The 22,676-nt window shown below is 39.4% G+C and overlaps 2 protein-coding genes across 2 annotated transcripts; both read left to right on the forward strand.

Annotated features, from left to right (window-relative positions):
• Positions 1-1,493: 1,493 nt before the first annotated feature.
• LOC117612964 (BAHD acyltransferase At5g47980-like) lies at positions 1,494-3,400 on the forward strand. Its single transcript, XM_034341590.1, has 2 exons — positions 1,494-1,508; positions 2,014-3,400. Exons 1-2 carry the CDS (start codon positions 1,494-1,496, stop codon positions 3,247-3,249), a joined length of 1,251 nt encoding a protein of 416 aa, XP_034197481.1. The 3' UTR covers positions 3,250-3,400.
• A 12,446-nt stretch (positions 3,401-15,846) lies between these two features.
• On the forward strand, positions 15,847-22,469 carry LOC117612965 (BAHD acyltransferase At5g47980-like). The gene is made up of 2 exons (XM_034341591.1): positions 15,847-16,007; positions 21,234-22,469. Exons 1-2 carry the CDS (start codon positions 15,847-15,849, stop codon positions 22,435-22,437), a joined length of 1,365 nt encoding a protein of 454 aa, XP_034197482.1. The 3' UTR covers positions 22,438-22,469.
• The last annotated feature ends 207 nt before the right edge of the window (positions 22,470-22,676 follow it).

The following is a 22,676-nucleotide window of genomic DNA, read 5'->3' on the forward strand; positions in this document are numbered from 1 at the left end:
TTAGTAGCTAAAGGATATGCTCAGAAGGAAGGCATTGACTACAATGAGGTATTTTCTCCTGTAGTAAAACATTCCTCTATTCGTATTTTGTTGGCTTTGGTTGCACAGTTTGACCTTGAGTTGGCTCAACTTGATGTCAAGACTGCATTCTTACATGGTGATTTGGAGGAAGAAATTTATATGTCTCAGCCAGAAGGTTTTAAGGTTGCTGGAAAAGAAAATTGGGTTTGCAAATTGCAAAAATCATTGTACGGCTTGAAGCAGTCTCCAAGACAATGGTATAAGCGATTTGATCGGTTTATGATCGGGCAGAAGTACACAAGAAGTCATTATGACCATTGTGTATACTTTCGCAAACTACAAGATGGAACCTTCATCTATCTGCTTTTATATGTTGATGATATGCTTATAGCATGTAAAAGCAAAGTGGAGATTGAAAGGTTGAAGACTCAACTGAGTAATGAATTTGAGATGAAGGACTTAGGAGAAGCTCGGAAGATACTGGGTATGGAAATTGAAAGAGATAGAGCGAAGGGCAAGATTAGTCTGTGTCAAAAGCAGTATTTGAAGAAGGTACTACAGCGTTTCGGGATGAATGAAAATTCAAAACCGGTTAGTACACCTCTTGCCCCTCATTTCAAACTTAGTGCTTCTATGTCTCCTAAAACTGGTGAAGAGAGTCATTACATGGCTCAAATTCCATATGCAAGTGCTGTTGGTAGTTTGATGTATGCTATGGTGTGTACGAGGCCTGATATTTCACAAGCTGTTAGTATTGTCAGTAGATATATGCATAATCCAGGAAAAGGGCATTGGCAAGCTGTGAAATGGATTCTACGGTATATTCTGGGTACTGTGGATGTTGGTTTATTGTTTCAGCATGATAAAGTTACTGGTCAATGTGTTGTTGGATATGTGGATTCTGATTACGCAGGTGATTTGGACAAGCGTAGGTCCACTACAGGTTTTGTATTCACTATTGCTGGAGGTCCAGTGAGTTGGAGGTCGATTCTGCAATCTACAGTTGCTTTGTCGACTACTGAGGCAGAATACATGGCAGTAACAGAAGCTATAAAGGAAGCCATCTGGCTTCAAGGGTTGCTTGATGACTTGGGGGTCCAACAAGACCATGTGGATGTTCATTGTGACAGTCAGAGTGCTATTTATTTAGCAAAGAATCAAGTTCATCATGCACGTACAAAACACATTGACGTGAGGTTCCATTTTGTTCGTGAGATTATTGAAGAGGGAGATATTCTTCTTCAGAAGATTGGGACTGCTGACAATCCTGCGGATATGTTGACAAAGCCAATTTCGTTGCTCAAGTTTAAGCACTGCTTAGACTTAATTGGCATTTGTAAAGTTTGTTGATTGCCCCATGGGGGATTGGGAGACGACCATTGAGAGTGTTGCTTCGAGGTTTTGAGCCAAGGTGGAGATTGTTGAAAATTGGCTCAAATGTAGAAGAATTTTGGAGTTGCCCATGTGTGTCAATGTTAGTTGCCCATGTGAGTCAATGTTGGCTTGCTATCTTTGTCAAAATGGGTGGATTGTTTGGTAGCCATCCATGGTTGATAGCCAACATATGAATAGTTTGAGTTTGCATTCACACTCTTGCATCTTTGGCTATAAATTGGAAGAAGATGGTTTCATTTGAGGCATCCAAACCAAGAATCCAACCAAGTGTTGAGTAGAAGAGAAAAATAGCAAGAAAGGCATTTTGCCAAAGAGTGAAACAAATTCTCTCTAGTTGTTCTTTGCTTTGTATCATTGTTTTCTCTTCCTTTGTGAGTGTGTGAGGTTGGGTGTATTTAGGTCTTTGGGAAATTGAGTGGTAAACACTATTGTATATCTCCATTGATTATAGTGGAATACTCCATCGTCTCCAAACTGGATGTAGGCAATTGCCGAACCAGTATAAATCTTGTTCTTGTTGATTATTTTGTTCAATTTTTCTCCTGCCAGTAGTTGTTTATTTTTCACTCGAAGTTGGTTGACGCTTCCGCACAACAGTTACAACCTGATATGTATATCTCGTTACTTCTCTTTTACCCCAGCAATATTAGTGGTGATGTGGTCAACAAAATTGATCACAATTCCTTGTTTGCTGAAAGATCTAAGCTTCTCAAAACATCATTATCTGAAGCTCTCACCCAATTCTACCCCTTTGCGGGGGAGTTCGAATATAATGTTTCAATCAGCTGCAATGACCATGGGGCTGGATTTATTGAATCCCAAGTCAACTGTCCCATACGGAAGGTTTTGGACAAACCCGATTTCGGGATCCTGGAACAGTTGATTCCAATTCCAATAAAATCCAAAAGCGTTGAAGCAGGGCATCTTCTACTAGTCCAGGTCAACTTATTTGAATGCGGTGGATTGACAATTGGGGTCAACATTTCACATAAGGTCGCCGATGCCTCTACGCTCAGCACATTCATCAAAAGCTGGGCTACAATTGCCCTTGGCTCAGCCAGCACTGCTAGTGATCAAGTTCTGCTTCCTGCTGAATTTGGTGTTGCAGCTACTCTATTCCCACCACAAGATGTCTTCAATTCACCCCAACCGATCATGGAGTTGATTAGAGACAACTGTATAACCAAGAGGTTTGTGTTTGATGCCTCAAAAATTACTGCTCTCAAGTCCAAAGCTGCCAGTGCAGCAGTGCCAAATCCTACGCGTGTTGAAGTAGTGTCTGCACTCATTTGGAAATGCGCGTTGCAAGCATCGAGATCAAACTTGGGCTTTACAAAGCCATCGGCGTGGGTTCAAGTGGTGAACATGAGGAAAAGATCAGGGCTTGCCATAGCAGAAAACATATTGGGGAACTTTGTTTCGTTTTTTACAGCAATGACAATGGAAAGTGATGCAGTGGAACTTGAAAGCTTGGTTCATAAGTTGAGGAAGGGCATTGACGAATATAAAGAAAAGTATGCTAATGGAGTTAGTGGTGAGGATGCATTTCAAATCATCGAAGGGGTTAAGAATCTCATAATGAAGGATAGCATTGAGACCTATGGTTGCACCAGTTGGTGCAGGTTTTCGTTCAACCAAGCCGATTTTGGTTGGGGAAAGCCATCATGGATGAATTTCTGTCGCAATGAATCCAAGAATACAACTTTATTGACGGACATGAGTGATGGCGTTGGCATAGAAGCGTTGTTGAGTTTGGAAGAAGAACACATGGCTATATTTGAACGCAATGAGGACCTGCTTGCATATGCTTCTCTGAATCCGAGTGTCGTTTAATTAGTACCCTCTTATGCTTCTTAGAGGGATATGCTGTTGTGGATTTTGATGATATCTCTCATAATCGTTTAGATGTTTCTACCATATTTGTGCCTCATTGCATTTTCCCCTTATTGGTTTTGTTGTTTATCATATGTTGTTTTCAATTCAATAATTCAATTTAGACACATAATAATGACCGCATTGGCCACCTTCTGTGACAGCTGACGTGGTCATGTCGAGTCAATTAAAGAATATTGTCATGTGAATTCTATTTTTATTTATTTCTCTTTTTTTAATAATTCTTAAAACCCAAAAAAAAACTAAAAAAACTAAAAAATAAGCTTAGGGTCCTGGTTTGTATCCTGACGTTGGTTCTATTCTCTTCCTAACGTCTCCACCCTCCCTTCCTCCATCAAATCTGTTGATGCTCAAAATGGTTAGGCCAAGGTTGAGTCCAACTTAGTGATGAGGTGTGATGGATGATGGATGAAGGTGAGGATCTTCACCAATTGTGTGAGGATTTTGGAAAACGATAAACATATAGAAGACAAGATATACGTGGTTCACCCGAATGATGGGCTACGTCCACGGAGAAGGGTGTTCTCATTATGATAATGTTTGTTTACATTTGTACAAGGGGATTAGATCCAAATATAAAGATAACAAGTGAGAAGCCCAGTCCAGAGATGGATCCAGAAGAGAGAGTCCAAAGCCTAAGGGTCTAGATCCAAGACCTGGATCCCCTTCTAAGGAAAGAGCAGTCTTCTTTTATAGGTGAGGAGGAGTCTCCATCTCTTGTAGTTTTCCGATGTGGGACTCCTCTTGCTTTTCTTAGAGTTGTGATTTGTGATGATGCTTCTTTGGCTAAGGTGATGACCTCTCAAAGCATGGCACTCGAATGATCTAGCCTAGCTAGTTGCTCGGTCAGTTATGGTACAAACAGTAGTCCCCCAAGTTCTCGAGTAAGAATGTACTTCTTGGTTGAGGACTTGTAATTTTAAGTGCATTGGCCGAGCAACACCATAGTTCATCTTCCAAGCTGTATAGTGCACTGCCCATAGTCCCCTAAGTCCCCGAGTAAGAAGGACATTTGGAAGGGAGAGAACTTGGCACGAGGGTGCCGAAGGCAAAGGGGATGCCGAAGGCACAAAGCTTGCATGTCGCAAGGCAATGCGCCTAGGCACGAGGATTCCGAAGGCATAAGAATTGCATGTCGCAAGGTGATGGGCCTAGGCACGAGGGTGCAGAAGGCATAAGACTTGCATGTTACAAGACATTAGACCTAGGTACGGGGGTACCGAAAGCAAATGGGATGCCGAAGGGTCACAAAGCTTGCATGTCGTAAGGCAATGTGCCTAGGCACGAGGGTGCCAAAGGCATAAGAATTTCATGTTGCAAGATAATGGAGCTAGGCTCGGAGGTGCCGAAGGCAAAGGGGATGCGGAAGACACAAAGCTTGCATGTCGCAAGGCAATGTGCCTAGGCACGAAGGTGCCGAAGGCATAAGAATTGCATGTTGCAAGACAATGGAGCTAGGCTAGGAGGCACCGAACGCAAAGTGGATGCCGAAGGCACGAGGGTGCTTGTGGACATTTGGGCATTCGGCATGTCTTTGGAGCTGGGCCTTCCAGGCTTCGGCATGGGTTGGTCCTTGGAGCTGGGCCTTCAAGGCTTCGACAAGAACTTGAGGGGCTTGATCCCACAAGTTTCCAAGTTCCTGGTAGGTGGGCCTCGTGACCTGGGCTTTAACAAATGCATAGGGTTTATGCTTTGTGGAGCTGGGCTGCAAGGGGTTAGGCAAGATAAATTTTCCATGATGTAAGCCATTGCCTGAACATGGGCCTTGCCGTTCGGCATGGTCCAGTGGGAATGATTTTCTCTAGGGCGTGGGTACCTTCGGCAGGGGCTGGGGTCTTGAAGCGTCAGCAAGGGTGTCTTGGGGAGCACTTGTGAGTCCTCGTGTTCATCGGCAAATAGGTTGGGCTATGTTGTTTTTATGAGTCCAAGATGATGGTTCATGGGTCCTACCTTTTGGCATGCCCCTGCGGTCGTAAATTTTCATTCCTTCGGTAGGCTTCCAAGGAGAAGACCAAAATGGTTGGCTTCTAAGAATTTGAGGAGCTACTGTATAGCGTTGCCGTTCGGCAAGGAGAGCTTGATCAGATTCGGCGAGTGTTGAGGTAGGCATTTTGCGACGCTTTTCTTTTCCGTTGCTCAGTCCTTGGCAAACGGCAAGGGCGGGTTGAGCAGTTTTTGTGTACTTGTGGTTTCACATGTATATCTTCGTTAGGTGTTATTTGGAGCTGAGAGTTGGGCCTTGAAGGCAGATTCGGAATCCTTGGCCCTGGGCCTTTCCGTTTTTGAAGTGCAGCTGGGCCTCTTGTTGAGGTAAGTTTTTATTTTTGGAGGCCACCATTTCTTTGCTGCTCAACCCTTGCCGTTCGGCAAGGGTGAGTTTCCTCTTCTTTTTTTTTTTCTTTTTTTTTTTTTGCAAGCTCGTTTGTTTGTTGTTGAATCTTCGGCAGGTTGGCTGAGTCCTCATGTTTTGTAGGTGTTGGCAAGGTGGCTGAGTCACGGATCACCTTGAGCTGGACTGTTGTCGAATGAGGGTTCAGCGTACTGTCGGTTTGAGCCCTTAATTCGTAGTGTAAGTCCCCATTGTTTCTGCACGGTGTTTACCATTCAGCGGTCTAGCTTGGGGCTGGGCTTCATCGTCGACAAGAGCTTGGGCTGGGAATTGGAGCTGGCCCCGTGTAACGTTCGGTAAGAAACCATTATGGGCTTACGAATTGGACCGGTTTGGAGCTGGGCTCCGTGAGGTTTGGGTTTTGTCAAACCCATCTCCCATCCTCCATGTCGTTGCTGAGACCTGGAGTTTCCTTAAGAAAATTGAAATTGGGTTGAACAATTCAGATGTTTACTTCTCTACTCTTCTCCAAAAGCAAAGAAGTTGAAGATTGAGACCAGCTCTTAGTTTTGTTTCTTGAATTTACAATTCTTTGTAAAATTTGATTAGCGTAATTAGTTGGATCCATCATTTGTCAACTCAATATGATTATTCTTGAATTAACTATATCATTTTCAACTTAGTGCCCGTTTGACATAGCTTATTTGGTGTGGTAAAATTGATTTTTAAAACATATTGGGAAGCCCAGCCCATTTGGTAAACTATGAGAAAATCATTTATTATTAAAATTGCTACAAGAGAAAGCTATAAGGAAAAGAAGCTATTGAGGTGTTTTCATTTTCTGATTATGTGAGAATTAGTTTCGAAGAGGCGCTGAATTTAATGATTATGCGAGAATCATTTTCTGATTATGCGGGAATCAGTACCAACAACACTTTTAACAAAAAGTTTACTAAACGCCAAACTTCTTTCTCTCACAGTTGATTTCTCTCACAACAAATCTGACAGTGATTATTTTCATAGCACAGTAATGCCAAACTGGCCCTTAGTTTATTATCTGGTTTATATATGCTTAGCTTTTTGACGAGTTCCTTGCATGTGTGCAATGTCGCTTTTCTCTTCTACTCCATGTTCTAGTTATGGTGCTCTCTTGTTTTCTTTTCGTCTCCAAGAATGGAGGATGGGTGGATAGATTTGATGGAGGAAGAGAGGGCTGGAGACGTTAGGGAGAGTAGAGAGCCAATGTGAGGCTACTAACCAGCGACGCTCCAAGGGTTACTTTATATTTTTCATTTTTTTAGGTTTGAAGGATTATTGAAAAAGAGAAATAAATAAAAATAGACTTCATATGGCAATATTCATTAATTGACATGGTATGACCTAAGGCTAGGCATTCAAACCGGTAACCCAGTCAAACCGCCCAAACCAAACCGATGGTTTGGGTTGGTTTGTTTTTTTTTTCAATCTTTTTTTGGTCATTGGTTTGAACCCAAACCAAACCAAAATATATGGTTTGGTCTACGGTTTGCAATATTCAAAACCACGGTTTAACCAAACCAAACCAAAGATATTAAAAAATATTATATATAATATTATTATAAGAAATATATATATATATAATACATAGTTTCAATCTTTTCTTTTTCTTCTCTCTCAATCTCTCTGTTTGTCTTGTCTTCATCAGTCCCTCTCTCTCTATTTTTTTTTATCCTTCTTACGTCTGTCTTCACTCTCCCCGTCTCCCTCTTCTTCTTCTCTCTCTTTTCTTTTTCTCCTCTTCTTCTTCTTCTTCTTCTCCATCTTTCCCTCTTCTTTTTTTCTTCTTCTCATCTCAATCGCTTTTATTTCTTCTTCTTCTTCTCCTCTCTCTCTCTCTCTCTCTCTCTCTCTCTCTCTCTCAGAAAGCCAAAAAACCAAAACCAAACCAAACCAAACCACCAAGTCCGGTTAACCGAAGTGGTCGGTTTTCATTAATTATGGTTTGGTTTCGATTTTCAAAATAGCCAAACCGAGGTCTACGGTTCAGTGTTTTGGTTGAGCCCAAAATAGAACCAACCCAAACCCAGCCCACCCCTAGTATGACCATTTCAATTTGGTCGGTCATCAATTGACCTTCAAATCAGTCATAATTTTCTCATTGATAAATATCATTAATTCTGACTGATTGCTTTAATTACTTTCTTAATTTTTAGGGAAAAAATAGGCGGCAACAAATTTTTAGAGGGTTTTTTTTTTTTTTAATCACATTTTTTTAGAGGGTCGAATACATTAAAAAAAAAAGTATATAAATTTATAAGTAATTAAAAGAATTAAGAGTTAATGTCCAGCAAATATTCTCAACAAAGAAGGATATAATAAAAATACAAAATAAAAAACAAAAAGAAAGCCTATTGGTACCCATTTGAGCTTGGGACAAGAGATTAGTAGTAGAATATAATCTAGTTATCAATTAAAGAACAAGTTTATGTTGTGGTACCCCTTATTGGTTTTATTGTTGAGTAATGCTACACTTACTACATTTTTATCCCACATTTCTATACTACATGATGTGTTATGTCCATATTATATGCCACATCAATTAAATCAATGAAGTTTATTTTAATTAAGACATTAGAAAACCGAATACTTGAATAAATCATAAAAGAAAAGAAAATATTAAATAATTTTAATTGGTGTGGCTGTCCACCTCAGCTGCCACATGTAAAGGGGATTCAAACCCCTGTCATTTCACTCCTCCAATGTCTTAACCACCATGTTGCTTATGTTTTTGTGATAATATGCTAAAATATGTATTACTTTCATTGTTTTGTTTTGATATGTTTTTGCAAAAATTAGATTTACACATGAGAATGTGAGTCTTTGATTTTTCCCTTTTGGGATGGAATCGAGCGGCTCGCGGAAAGAATCCTGGACCCAATCTTCAAATGATTTTGCTTATGAACAACGTCAACTAATCTCAGATCCATATGAGTGACATGTTAACAATTACATGCAAAATTATTTTGGGGATTTATCATTTGATGATTACTCTTCACAATACACTTACTCTACACATAGAGATGATGAAGATAGTGAAAATTTTGAATCTCATAACTCTATGTGGTACTAAATCACTTATGTATCTTACCATGCAATGTATAAAGTGTAAAATATTATAGTAAATCATTATATATAAATGATTATGGTGTGTTTAATTTTCTTTCATTAATTACATATTTTCTACACTCACAGTGTTTGCCAGCTCACTGTATAATCCACTTAAATCAGTTAAACCCATCATGCAATGCATTTGCTTCCAATTTTTTGTGATAAACTAATAAATAATTGACTAAATAAACATCCTCTAAAGTTTCAATAAAAATTTCCAAGTTTTTCTTACAATTTCGGTGGTTTTTATTCAATTTTTGTCAATATCGATAATATCCCAATATTTCTATAGAAATTTTCTTGTTTTTGGACTGCCGATATTTCCAATATCATCGATATTTTAGACTTTGAGTGTGATACATGTACTAGTGCTCTAATGTCAAATAATCTTAGATAAATATCTGATATTTATGTTGTTAATTAGCCTATGAATTAGAATTATTGTTGATTGTTTACCTTATGTTTACAAAACATGAGCCTAAATGTGTTTACAAAACATAAACATTCGGCAATATAAACATGACTAGAAAATATTACTTTAGACCTATTATTTATACTTTATAGGTAAAAGGTGGAAAATGGAGATATCTTCAGGCAAGTTCATGCCAGAAAATGAACTTGGTAGTGCTATAATGTAACCTTTCTTATCAAGTTCATGACGTTCTTGAGAAACAGACATTTAGCTAGCTGTCAACGTAATACCAAAAGTGAGGAACATATGTGTTATAGAAACAATGGACATGTGTTATAAGGAACAATGTGTTATAGAAACAATGGAACATGTGTTATAATAAGGAACATGTGAATCTGTGGGCAAGCATTTAAATCCCACTTAACACATTAATAAACCAATAAACAATCCCATCTAGCAACTCTTGTACTATGAGAGACTTTAAATCCTAGACAAAAGAATCTGACAGCTTTTTTTTTTTTTTTGTGGTCGGAAGAATCTCTGAGCTAGAGCCACCAATCAAAACTATAAGTCTCGTCTTCATAAAATCCCAGCTAACTAAAGAATCTGTTCCTGCTTGCATATGCTTCTCTGAATCCGAGTGTCGTTTCATGAGTACCCACTATGCTTCTTAGAGGGATATGCTTTTGTGGATTTTGATGATATCTCTCATAATCGTTCAGATGTTTTTACCATATTTGTGCTTCATTGCATTTTCCCCTTATTGGTTTTGTTGTTTATCATATGTTGTTTTCAATTCAATAATTCAATTTAGACACATAATAATGACCACATTGGCCACCTTCTGTGACAACGACGTGAGTCAATTAAAGAATATTGTCATGTGAATTCTATTTTTATTTATTTCTCTTTTTTCAATAATTCTTAAAACCCAAAAAAAAAAACTAAAAAAACAAGATTAGTGTAATAACCCAAACCTTAATTAATAGTTAATTATTAATTTATTAAGAGGAAAAGATAATTTTGCCCTTGAAATAATTTATTAAAGAAAAGTTGACTTTTTAACCGAGAAGGAATTTGACAATTTTACACACACCGTTGCGTAGAGCACGACGAAACGAGTCCGTAGACATGAAGTGGGCTCGAATCGGAGCTTAAACAAAGAAAATACGGTCAAAATACATAGAAGGGCAAAATGGTAATTTAAAAAATTGGGATTTTAAACCCTCCTTTCTCTCTCGTCGCGCAGAACCTTCCTCCCCTTCGAAATTTTCTCCAGCCGTCACCTTCAAACCTCCAGAGCTTCCACCATCGGCCACCCCTGCCCCTGCTGTCGGTGCCAAAAGGACCAGCTCGGTTCTGTCTTCAAGCCCTGACCACTTTCCGCCGTCAGTCGCCGTGAAATCGCCGGAAAACTAGAAGGAAAGTCGCCGGTTTTGACAGAACTTCCTACCCTTCGATCTCAGTCATTCGGCCACCAAATCGGAAGAGTGAGGTATGGTTTTCTAGCTATTTTTCATGCTCTAGCTGCTGATTTGGTAGGATTTTAGAAATTTCGAGCGTAGATTGTTCGATTTTCAATCTAGGTTTCAGCCGGTTTTAAGGGTGCAATTTCGACCACTTCCGGCCAGATTTTGGGGTAAGTCCAAGAACAAAAGTGGTTCCAAATAGGGTGTTTTACCTAGGACAGGAGTTTGGGCCAACGGTTTGGAGATTTTCCGACTGCCAGAAATTTATCAAGCCACCCACGCGCTACCGGCGAGTGTGGCGGCGCGTGGGCAGTTTAGTGGGGCTCACTTTCAGTCCTAGAATGATCCTCGTGTTGTCACAAGCGCGTAGGAATTCACGGATCTCAATTTGGTTACCGTTTGAACCTCGAACGAATTTTTGCATATTGTGTGATTTTCGGGTTCAATACTGTTGAGCCGTTGGATCGTAATCATTTTCAGATATGTTAATCTAGACCATTCCAGGATCGTTAAGGATTCGACGGATTGTGAATCGGAGTTCCGGATACTCCGAAATCACGAACCCTAGGGTTAGGGTTTAGAAATCATGTGATTGTACGATCGTGATCAATTCGACCGTCCGATATAGATCAAACCCTCGGGACACGTGTCCTAGGTATATTGGAACTTCTAGAGGCTTTCGAATCATAATTTTGAGGTCGTGGACCTGCGGGGTCATGAGTTGACTTTTTGGGACTTTAGCGTTTTTTGAGTCCCAAGATACTGCTAAACTATTCCAAGTGGAAGGAAAGCTTTTGGGCATATGAACAACTTTAATCTAACGCACGTACTTCTAGAGCCGGGGGTTAGGGTTTTTAAATTAGTATTATATTGAGTATTGTATTAATAGAATATTATGGTCATTGAATCAGGCACCCGGGCACCAGTTGACCCGCAGGAGGGACCTTCAAGAGGTCTAGCGAGCATGGACCATCAGTGAGTGGACTCTTTGTTTTTATAAATAAATTTAAGCAGTTCAGTTACAATATTTGATCTTGAATAAGTTTTATTCAAAGATTAGCGTTTTATAAGCTGTTATATGCTTTTAAATATTTTGTTTTGCATGCTGCCGAGTGGAATCTCCTTTAAAGGATATGGGAAAAGAAATTCTAGTTAATTATCAGATTATCAGATAAATAGCAGCAGAGTTTTAGAGTTTACAGAAATTCAGTTATTCAGCAGATTTTCTTCATAAACTTTATATTTTCCTAAACCACCTTGTACCCAGATATACAAATGTTGCCTTCGGATTTTATTGGTTACCTTCGGTTTAGTCAGCATGCTTGACAGTTGCCCCACGAGTTCTATGGTACCCGAACTCGTGTGGAGCGAGTAATGCAGATCAGGCTGACTACAGTCCCCTGAATCCTGCTAGTTGCGGCTTAGACTGACCTTGTGTCACTGAGACCTGCGAGTACGTATCATCCATGGTGATGCGAGGAATTGACGGATATTAGGAATTGACGGAAATAAGGGGTACACCTAGGTGGTAGTTTTAAACTGTTTTCAATGCTTTTAAGAAATTAATGTTGACCATGAGTATGATTGGCATATATATATATATATATATAGTTATATGAGTGCATTGATTTCAGTACGAATATAATAAAGAAAATAATTTAGTTTGTATAACTGTTTTTACAGTGGGGTTAGTATGTTCTTATGTATTTTTCTAAACTTTGTTTTTGGGTCTACTCACCCTTTTAATGTTTTGCGCCCCCAAGCAGTAGGCGTGCACAGTGATCCACCACCGGGCCATTTTCCTCCTTCCGCGCTTTCCTTTCTGATGTAGGACTTTTTTTTTTGTAAAAGAATTGACTCCTTTGTAAATTCTTAGTAGTCGCTCTGATAATTTGCCATAGAATTAGAATTTAACTGTTGGAATGTATATATACGTATGTTGGCAGTTGGTTGTGTATATATGCTTGTTAGCAGGTGTAAATGTTTTGGTATTGATCCAGTTACAAGGGAGATTCTGCCAATTTTTCGGTAGGAGTCAACCTTGTTATTTTATCGTGCCTTATAGGGAAAGAGCAATTAGGTCATTCATGCCCGACATCCGACAGGTGTCGGACATGCACAGGGTCCGGCTCGGATTCCAAAGCAGAATTTGAGTCGAGTCTTGTCACTTAGGGTCCTGGTTTGTATCCTGACGTTGGTTCTATTCTCTTCCTAACGTCTCCACCCTCCCTTCCTCCATCAAATCTACCCATCTCCCATGCTCCATGTCGTTGCTGAGACTTGGAGTTTCCTTAAGAAAATTGAAATTGGGTTGAACAATTCAGATGTTTACTTGTCTACTCTTCTCCAAAAGCAAAGAAGTTGAAGATTGAGACCAGCTCTTAGTTTTGTTTCTGGAATTTACAATTCTTTGTAAAATTTGATTAGCGTGATTAGTTGGATCCATCATTTGTCAACTCAATATGATTATTTTGTAATTAACTATATTGTCTTCAACTTAGTGCCCATTTGGCATAGCTTATTTGGGGTGGTAAAAGTGATTTTTAAAAAATATTGGGAAGCCTAACCCGTTTGGTAAACTATGAGAAAATCAAGTATTGTTAAAAATTTCTGTGAGAGAAAGCTATAAGGAAAAGCAGCTATTAAGTTGCTTTCATTTTCTAATTATACGAGAATCTATTTTGAAGAGGTGCTGGTTTCTTTTCAGGATGGGGATGGATAGATTTGATGGAGGAAAAGAGGGCTGGCAACGTTAGAAAGAGTAGAGAACCAACGTAAGGCTACAGACCGACGCTGCTGGGGTTACTTTATATTTTTCATTTTTTTAGGTTTGAAGGATTATTGAAAAAGAGAAATAAATAAAAATAGACTTCACATGTCAATATTCATTAATTGACATGGTATGACCATATCAATTTGGTCAGTCATCAAATTGACCTTCAAATCATTCATAATTTTTTCATTGATAAATATCATTAATTCTGATTGATTGCTTTAATTACTTTCTTAATTTTTAAGGAAAAAAAAGGCGGGAACAAATTTTTAGAGGGTCTTTTTTTTTTAAAATCAAATTTTTTTAGATGGTCGAATACATTAAAAAAAAAGTATATAAATTTATAATTAATTAAAAGAATTAAAAGTTAATGTCCAACAAATATTCTCAACAAAGAAGGATATAATAAAAATACAAAATAAAAAACAAAAAGAAAGCCTATTGGTACCCATTTGAGCTTGTGACAAGAAATTAGTAGTAGAATATAATCTAGTTATCAATTAAAGAACAAGTTTATGTTGTGGTACCCATAATAAAACGAATTTTAGAGGGTACTATCTTTTATTCAATGAGAAGTGACTACTATATAATTACATTGTGTAATCAAATCCTCAACTGGATATTCCAATAAGTTAGGTGGTGTTGTTGTTGTTTTTTATTTTATTATTATTATAGAAATTCTAGGATTGCATTTATAATTCAGCTAAAAAAGTCACTAGCCAAAGGCCAATACAAACTAGCCACAAAAGGGCCATTACAATAATAGAGCGGTCTATTATCAAAATTAAGACAATTTGGTTCGCCTCCACTAATGATCATACAGGATCAAAAAAACTCTGGTATAGGCATCCCAAACTAAGATTGCAAACTCTGGTATAGACTTAAGTAAATATAAGTAAACCCTACATCCTTGTAGATCTAAGTCAATGTCTTGTTTTTAAAATTTTTTATTTATTACTCCATTTACTTAAGTTTACAATGTAAATAAGGAAGCAAACCCAATTTGGATTCAATTAAAAATACTAGAAAATCAAATTCCCAACAAATCAAAATATGAAAATCCAGTTTTAGTATAAGATACAGTTTATACCAATATTAAAACCTCAACAAGTCAATGTATATTTTATACTAAAATCTCATAAAATCGTGTTTGATTATTTAAGATGTAAGAAATATAAATCACCCAAAATAACATTGAAAAAAATTTGTATTTCAAAAATCTATTTTTCATATACTTGCCCTTGGGTGACCCAGACCCGCCCATTTGAAACCTCGACTCGGCCCAGCTTGCCCCCAATAACGAACCCTACTTTTAGACACTTCCCAAATGCAATTGACACAAATTGGACTCCAAGGATTGAACTTTAAAAGAATCACTTTGCAAAACCTGCAGAACGCACTTTCTGTCCAAACTGTTTGTAATAAAACAACCACAACTCTCTCCACATGTCCGAATCACGAACTGCAAAATTTTACATAAAGTTAACATCTTTATATTTCCAACAGTATAAGGTTTAGCATCTGATTCGCTCTGAGGCAGTACACTATATTCCGTCACGTTGGCTGATCTGCACATGACATTCTTGCGAAACATCTTTCAATCCTCAAACTGTTTCTTTTGCATATTTTTTCATCTTTACTCTTCAAACCTAATAAAACACAAAACTAAATGAAAATGAACTAACTTTACTCAAGAACATAGCAAGAATCTAAAAAAATAATAATAAAAATGTATGCAATAATGGTTTTATCAATATCATTTATGTATCGAACACAATTTTTTGTTTCCTTATTTGGTTGGCACAAATGGGATGGGGGCTTATTTCGACCATTGTGAATATCATTAAAAATTGATAGTTATTGACAAAAATGTAATTTTCTCAAAGAAAACAAATTTGTCATGACCAAACATAAAATTTTATAATAAACCCTAAAGATACACTAGAGCTTGCAAATAAAAGAACATTCAGGATGCCCTTGCATTTGATGTTTCAAGTCGGGGTCTTGTCCTCGTGCGACTTTTGCTTTTTTTCATAGCCTTGGAACATGTACTGAGAGAATGGAACATGTGTTATAGAAACAATGGAACATGTACTGAGAGAATGGAACATGTGTTATAGAAACAATGGAACATGTACTGAGAGAATCTGTCCGCAAGCATTTAAATCCCACCTTTCATAAACCAGTAAATAACAATTCAATATCTAGCAACTCTTGTACTATACTATGAGGTATGAGCCACCAGTCAAAACTACAAGTCTCGTCTTCATAAAATCCCACCTAAGTAAACTAATCACTCACAGAATATATATATATATATATTAATTAAATCCCTACTAATTTATGTTGTTTTCCAAATGCAGTAGGCCACAGACTTGGAGTTGGTATATAAATAGAGGTTTTTGCTATGAAACTCTCAAGTGTGAAACAAAAGATGGCTTCAGAAATCAAAGTTGAAGTCATTCGCAAAGAAACAATTAAGCCATCTTCTCCAACTCCTCACCACCTTAGAACTTCCAGTCTCTCTGTTTTTGATCAGTTACAACCTGAAGCGTATATCCCATTACTTCTCTTCAAAAGAAAGAATGCTTTATTTAATTTCAAAGGTCGGGTTGTTTTAATTACAATTGTACAACAACATATATAAGGAGATTGACTCCTTGATTTATGCCACACTTGGCGTCACAATTGGAGGGGAGACAAAGGAGACAAACTAAAGTGGAGGGAGACAAACTAAAGTAACTAAAGTGCAGAGGCAAAGTGGATCCAATAAGGAATCCAATAAAGAACAAGTCAACACTCCCCCTCAAGTTGGTGCATGGATGTTGCACATGCCCAACTTGTCTAGAAACCTGGAGAACTTGTCACTCGAAACCGCCTTAGTGAGAATATCTGCTACTTGATCGTCCGTTCCTATGGGAGGAACCTCAATTACTTTGCTATCTAGCTTCTCCTTAATAAAGAACCTGTCAACCTCTACATGCTTGGTCCTATCATGTTGCACCGGATTATGAGCAATATCACGAGCAGCTTTATTATCACAAAATAACTTCATCGGCTGACCACATTTGACCCCCACATCTTGTAATAGAAACTTAAGCCACAAGAGTTCACAAATACCGAGTGCCATGCCTCTAAATTCGGCTTCTGCGCTTGACCTTGATACAACATTCTGCTTCTTACTTCTCCATGTTACTAGATTTCCCCCAACAAAGGTAAAATACCCGGATGTCGAGCGCCTATCATCCGTTGATCCGGCCCAGTCAGCATCCGTATAGCACTCAATTCTGAAATGCCCATTTCTTCGAAATAAAATTCCTTTACCAGGGCTTCCTTTCAAGTAACTCAATATTCTCATAACTGCACTCATGTGTTGTTCTCCCGGATTGTGCATATATTGACTAATTACACTTAAGGCATGAGCAAGATCCGGCCTAGTGTGAGCCAAGTACATCAATCTTCCCACTAACCTTTGATATCTCCCTTTATCAATCGATCCTTGGTTCTGATCAATACCCAACTTCATTCCTTCGGCCAACGGAGTAGACACTGGCTTGCACGCTGTCATGCCAGTTTCTTTCAACAAGTCAAGAACATACTTCCTTTGTGATAGAAATATCCCAGACTTGCACCTCGACACCTCAATCCCAAGAAAATATTTCAAAGAACCAAGATCTTTCATTTCAAATTCTGTGGACAAATAATTTTTCAAGGCTGCTTGCTCAACAGGATCATTACCAGTAACCACCATATCATCCACATATACGATGAGAGCTGTAACCTTTTCATTCCTGCGTTTCAGGAATAACGTGTGATCCCAATTACTTTGCATATACCCGAATGCTCTCATGGATTTGGTAAATCTACCAAACCAGGCTCTTGGAGACTGCTTCAATCCATACAATGATTTCTTGAGCCTACATACCTTTTGTTTCCGTATGTCCGGATCACTCAGCCCTGGTGGAAGGTCCATGTAAATCTCCTCAGTTAGATCTCCATGGAGGAATGCATTTTTCACATCGAACTGTTGCAAAGGCCAATCTAGATTTGCTGCTAAGGAAAGTAGAACACGAACTGTATTAATCTTTGCCACTGGTGCGAAGGTATCAGTGTAGTCGATGCCATATTTCTGTGTATACCCCTTTGCCACCAATCTTGCCTTAAAGCGATCTACCGTTCCATCTGCTTTGTATTTGACCGTATAAACCCATTTGCATCCCACGGACTTCTTTCCGGCTGGCAAGTCTGTTATTTCCCAGGTAGCATTCTTCTTCAACGATCTTAATTCTTCGTTCATTGCATCTTTCCAGCGGGAATCTGCTAAGGCCTCCTGCACACTGTTAGGAATAGATACAGTAGATAATTGATATACAAATGACTTATTTGATTCTGACAGGTGACAGGTAGACACATAATTGTTTAGTGGGTATCTCACTCTTGAATCGGAATTTGGCTCACTCAAGGGATACTTGTGTTTACACTTAGGATCTGCCTCGTAAGTGGGTTTGGGAATACCTCGATTAATACGCTCTGGAAGGCGACGGAGTGGAGTTGCATCCGGTGTAGAAGACGATTGGTTATGAGAATTAAGATAAGATGAGTTTATACTTGGATCTGATATAACATCGGAAGGAAAATCACGTGGCAATTGCTGTAGTTGCTGTTCGGTTCCATTGCAAATAGTGGGCTGCAGCTCATCATCAAGCCCAAACCCCGTGGGACCTATGGGATGTTCTTCCTCCTCCTGCAATGTTTGCTGCTCCTCAGGGACCTGCTCAGTAGACTGATGACCAAAGCACACGGGTTGCTGCCCGTCGCCAGATGTCGTGAGTTGATCACCATGACACGTGGACTGCTGCCCTTCCCTAGGTGCTGTGTACTCCAGACGTGATGACTGCAATGGTTGCTCTTCATGCAGCTCATTTCTAGCCACATGAGAGTAATCAAAGGTCAAAACTTCAGTATTATCTCGGGTCAGAACTTCACTACTTCTGTACTCCCCCTGAAGTGAGGATGTGGGGGATCCAAAAAACATTTCATTCTCATGGAAAATCACATCCTGAGTAATAAACATCTTTTTACTCGAAGGATGATAACAACGATATCCTTTCTGGGTAGTAGCATAACCCAAAAAAACACAACGAATGGCTCGAGGCTCAAGTTTATTATGCCGTTGATGGGGATGGAGGTGAACAAAAGCAACACACCCCAAGGTCCGTGGGGGAAGATTGGGAGTCGGTGGACTGCTAGTCTGAGATGTGAGCTCCTGAAATGGTGTATGGAAGTTGATAGTACGAGAAGGAAGACGATTAATAAGATAAGCTGCGGACATTAACGCCTCTCCCCAATAATGTAGAGGCAGATGTGCCTCAATGAGCGAAGCACGAACCATTTCTAACAGGTGTCTATTTTTGCGTTCAGCAACCCCATTCTGTTGAGGAGTATATGGGCACGTGGTCTGATGAACAATACCATGCAGTTCTAGGAAGGAACGAAGTTCCATATTAACATATTCACCACCATTGTCACTTCTAAGAACCTGGATATTCCGATTGTATTGCACAGCAACCATTTTATGGAACCTTTGAAAGGCCGAACTAACTTCGCTTTTCGATTTTAACAAAATAACCCAAGTCATTCTGGTGCAATCGTCGATTTTAACAAAATAACCCAAGTCATTCTGGTGCAATCGTCAATAAAAGTAACAAACCAGTGAGCACCACTGAGAGTAGGTATTTTTGACGGTCCCCATACATCAGAATGCACGATCATAAAAGGAATGATACTTTTATTGGAACTGGGATGAAATGAGGTTCGATGGCTCTTAGCCATTTCACAAACATCACACTTGAATTGAGAAACATCAGTCTTGACAAACAAACTAGGAAATAACTTATGTAGATAGCTAAAGGAAGCATGCCCAAGGCGCCTGTGCCACATCCAGATGTCCGACACTTTATTAGTATCCCCATGAGAATCATCAACAGAAAGAGCTTGAGTCAGCAAGCTAGAACTACTGGTGGTCAATTCCAAGTAATAAAGTTTTCCTCTTCTAATACCATAACCAATCGTCTTCCGCGTCCGGATGTCCTTAAAAACACAAAAATAGGGCCAAAAAATAACCAAACATTGTAAGGCAAGGGTTATTTGAGCAACAGACAACAAATTATAATTTAAAGAGGGAACCACAAGAACAGTGTCAAGTTTCATGGTTTTAGAAAGGGAAACAGTGCCTTCCCCAATAACAGGGACGACATTACCGTTAGCAACATTGACCTCGGTTTGTGTTGATGTTTTTAGTGATGGAACCTGTCTAGAATCGTAAGTCATATGTTCAGTAGCTCCGGAATCAATTATCCATGTATTATTCATAACAGAAGTAGAGGTACTTAGTGCCTTACCATCACTACCTGCCGCAGCAATCATGGCAGATGCCTTGTCTGCGATTTGGTCCGAATCATTCTTGGTTTCTGCAACAGAGGCTCGAGACTTGTTGCACCGAGGATCACGGGTCCTATCCCAATTCTCGGGATATCCAATCAGCTCAAAACAGCGACTCTTGGAGTGTCCTGGCATGCCACAGTGTGGGCACTTACCTTGAGGACGATCTCGGCTTGGCTGGCTAGTCCGAGTTTGTCCTGGGCGGTTTTGTGACCCTTCTCGGTTAGGCCCATAAGGTGATCCACGGGCCTTTGCTGCCATGGCAGCGGGTTCCCTCTTGTCAACCTCCGTCTTCATTGCTTCCTTCCGATCGGCTTCACGACGAACATATGCATAAGAAGCCTGAAGGCCAAGTGGGGGATCGGCACGCACCTGATCAAACCCATCATCGAGACCACCAAGAAACACATAGACTCGTTGTCTCTCAGTGGATTTTTGAAACACCTTGATGTCATTTTCACACTCCATGGATACTTTATTAAAGTGATCCAATTCTTGGAAAATCTCAGTTAGCTCCCCAAAATAGGTAGCCAAAGGTCGGCCATTCTGACGAAGACGTGATGCCTTCTGATTCAACGAATAAATTCTAGCCTCGTCATTCTCATCGAAGTATGCTGTCTTAAGGGAGTCCCAAATCTCCTTTGATGTAGACAGCCTAATGTACCGTTTCATAATCTCAGGCTTCATTGAAGACAAAAGCCAACTCTTAATTTTTTGATCTTCAGAGAACCAATCATCATATTTAGGATCATCTTCATTAGGTGCCTTGATAGACCCACGAAGATATCCCATCTTTTTCCTTCCAGCAATATGGATTTGAATGAGAGGAGCCCATAAATCATAGTTCTTTTCATCCAAAACCATACCAATATTAAAGCTTGAATTCTCTGACTGCACCATAATTGGAGCGGCCGCTGGAACAATCTGAGAACCAGCTCCCTTTTCTTCAGCCATCTCTCTTGCTGTCGGTATAGCCTAAAACCTGCAGCGTTGATGGGATTCTGGAACAATACGGACAGACTAACAAAACAGGGGGCAGCAACAACTTCACAATTGCTCGCTGCAATTGATCAAGAACACGGCAGAAGAGAAAAGAAAAAAAACAATCAGAGAATGCTAGCTCTGATACCAAAAAGAAAGAATGCTTTATTTAATTTCAAAGGTCGGGTTCATTTAATTACAATTGTACAACAACATATATAAGGAGATTGACTCCTTGATTTATGCCACACTTGGCGTCACAATTGGAGGGGAGACAAAGGAGACAAACTAAAGTGGAGGGAGACAAACTAAAGTAACTAAAGTGCAGAGGCAAAGTGGATCCAATAAGGAATCCAATAAAGAACAAGTCAACATCTTCTACCCCAACAATATTAGTGATGATGTGGTCAACAACATTGATCACAATTCCTTGTTTGCTGAAAGATCCAAGCTTCTCAAAACATCATTATCTGAAGCTCTCACCCAATTCTACCCCTTTGCGGGGGAGTTCGAATATAATGTTTCAATCAGCTGCAATGACCATGGGGCTGGATTTATTGAATCCCAAGTCAATTGTCCCATACGGAAGGTTTTGGACAAACCCGATTTCGGGATCCTGGAACAGTTTATTCCAATTGCAATGAAATCCAAAAGCGTTGAAGCAGGGCATCTTCTACTAGTCCAGGTCAACTTATTTGAATGCGGTGGATTGACAATTGGGGTCAACATCTCACATAAGGTCGCCGATGCCTCTACACTCAGCACATTCATCAAAAGTTGGGCTACAATTGCCCTTGGCTCAGCCAGTACTGCTAGTGATCAAGTTCTGCTTCCTGCTGAATTTGGTGTTGCAGCTACTCTATTCCCACCACAAGATGTCCTCAATTCACCCCAACCGATCATGGATTTGACTAGAGACAACTGTATAACCAAGAGGTTTGTGTTTGATGCCTCAAAAATTGCTGCTCTCAAGTCCAAAGCTGCCAGTGCCGCAGTGCCAAATCCTACGCGTGTTGAAGTAGTGTCTGCGCTAATTTGGAAATGCGCGTTGCAAGCATCAAGATCAAACTTGGGTTTTACAAAGCCATCCACGTGGAATCAAGCGGTGAACATGAGGACAAGATCAGGGCTTGCCATGGCAGAAAACATATTGGGGAACTTTCTTTCGTTCTTTACAGCAATGACTACGGAAAGTGAGGTGGAACTTGAAAGCTTGGTTCATAAGTTGAGGAAGGGCATTGACGAATTTAAAGAAAAGTATGGTAATGGATTTAGTGGAGAGGATGCATTTCAAGGCATCGAAGGCCTTAAGAATCTCATAATGAACGATAGCACTGAGACCTATCATTGCACTAGTTGGTGCAGGTTTTCTTTCTACGAAACCGATTTTGGTTGGGGAAAGCCATCATGGGTGACTTTCTCTAGCAGTGAATTCAAGAATACAACTTTATTGATGGACATGAGTGATGGCGTTGGCATAGAAGCGCTGTTGAGTTTGGAAGAAGAACACATGGCCATAATTGAACGCAATGAGGACCTGCTTGCGTATGCTTCTCTGAATCCGAGTGTCGTTTAATTAGTACCCTCTTATGCTTCTTAGAGGGATATGCTGTTNTCATGATATAAAATTTTATTGAATTGAAATATTTTCTAGTATTGGATGATAATTCCGTACGTTTACTGAAGAAATCCATTGCGTGGTGTTTTGAGCATTATTTTCTAAAATAGAGGGGGTTATTTATGTTGAATATAAATTATGATTAATGCTTGTTTTCGTCCACTCACATTTTCAGTTTTGTGCCTCCTAGATTCTAG

This window comes from Prunus dulcis, unplaced genomic scaffold, assembly GCF_902201215.1.
Source record: "Prunus dulcis unplaced genomic scaffold, ALMONDv2, whole genome shotgun sequence".
In the NCBI taxonomy this organism is placed as follows: Eukaryota; Viridiplantae; Streptophyta; class Magnoliopsida; order Rosales; family Rosaceae; genus Prunus; species Prunus dulcis.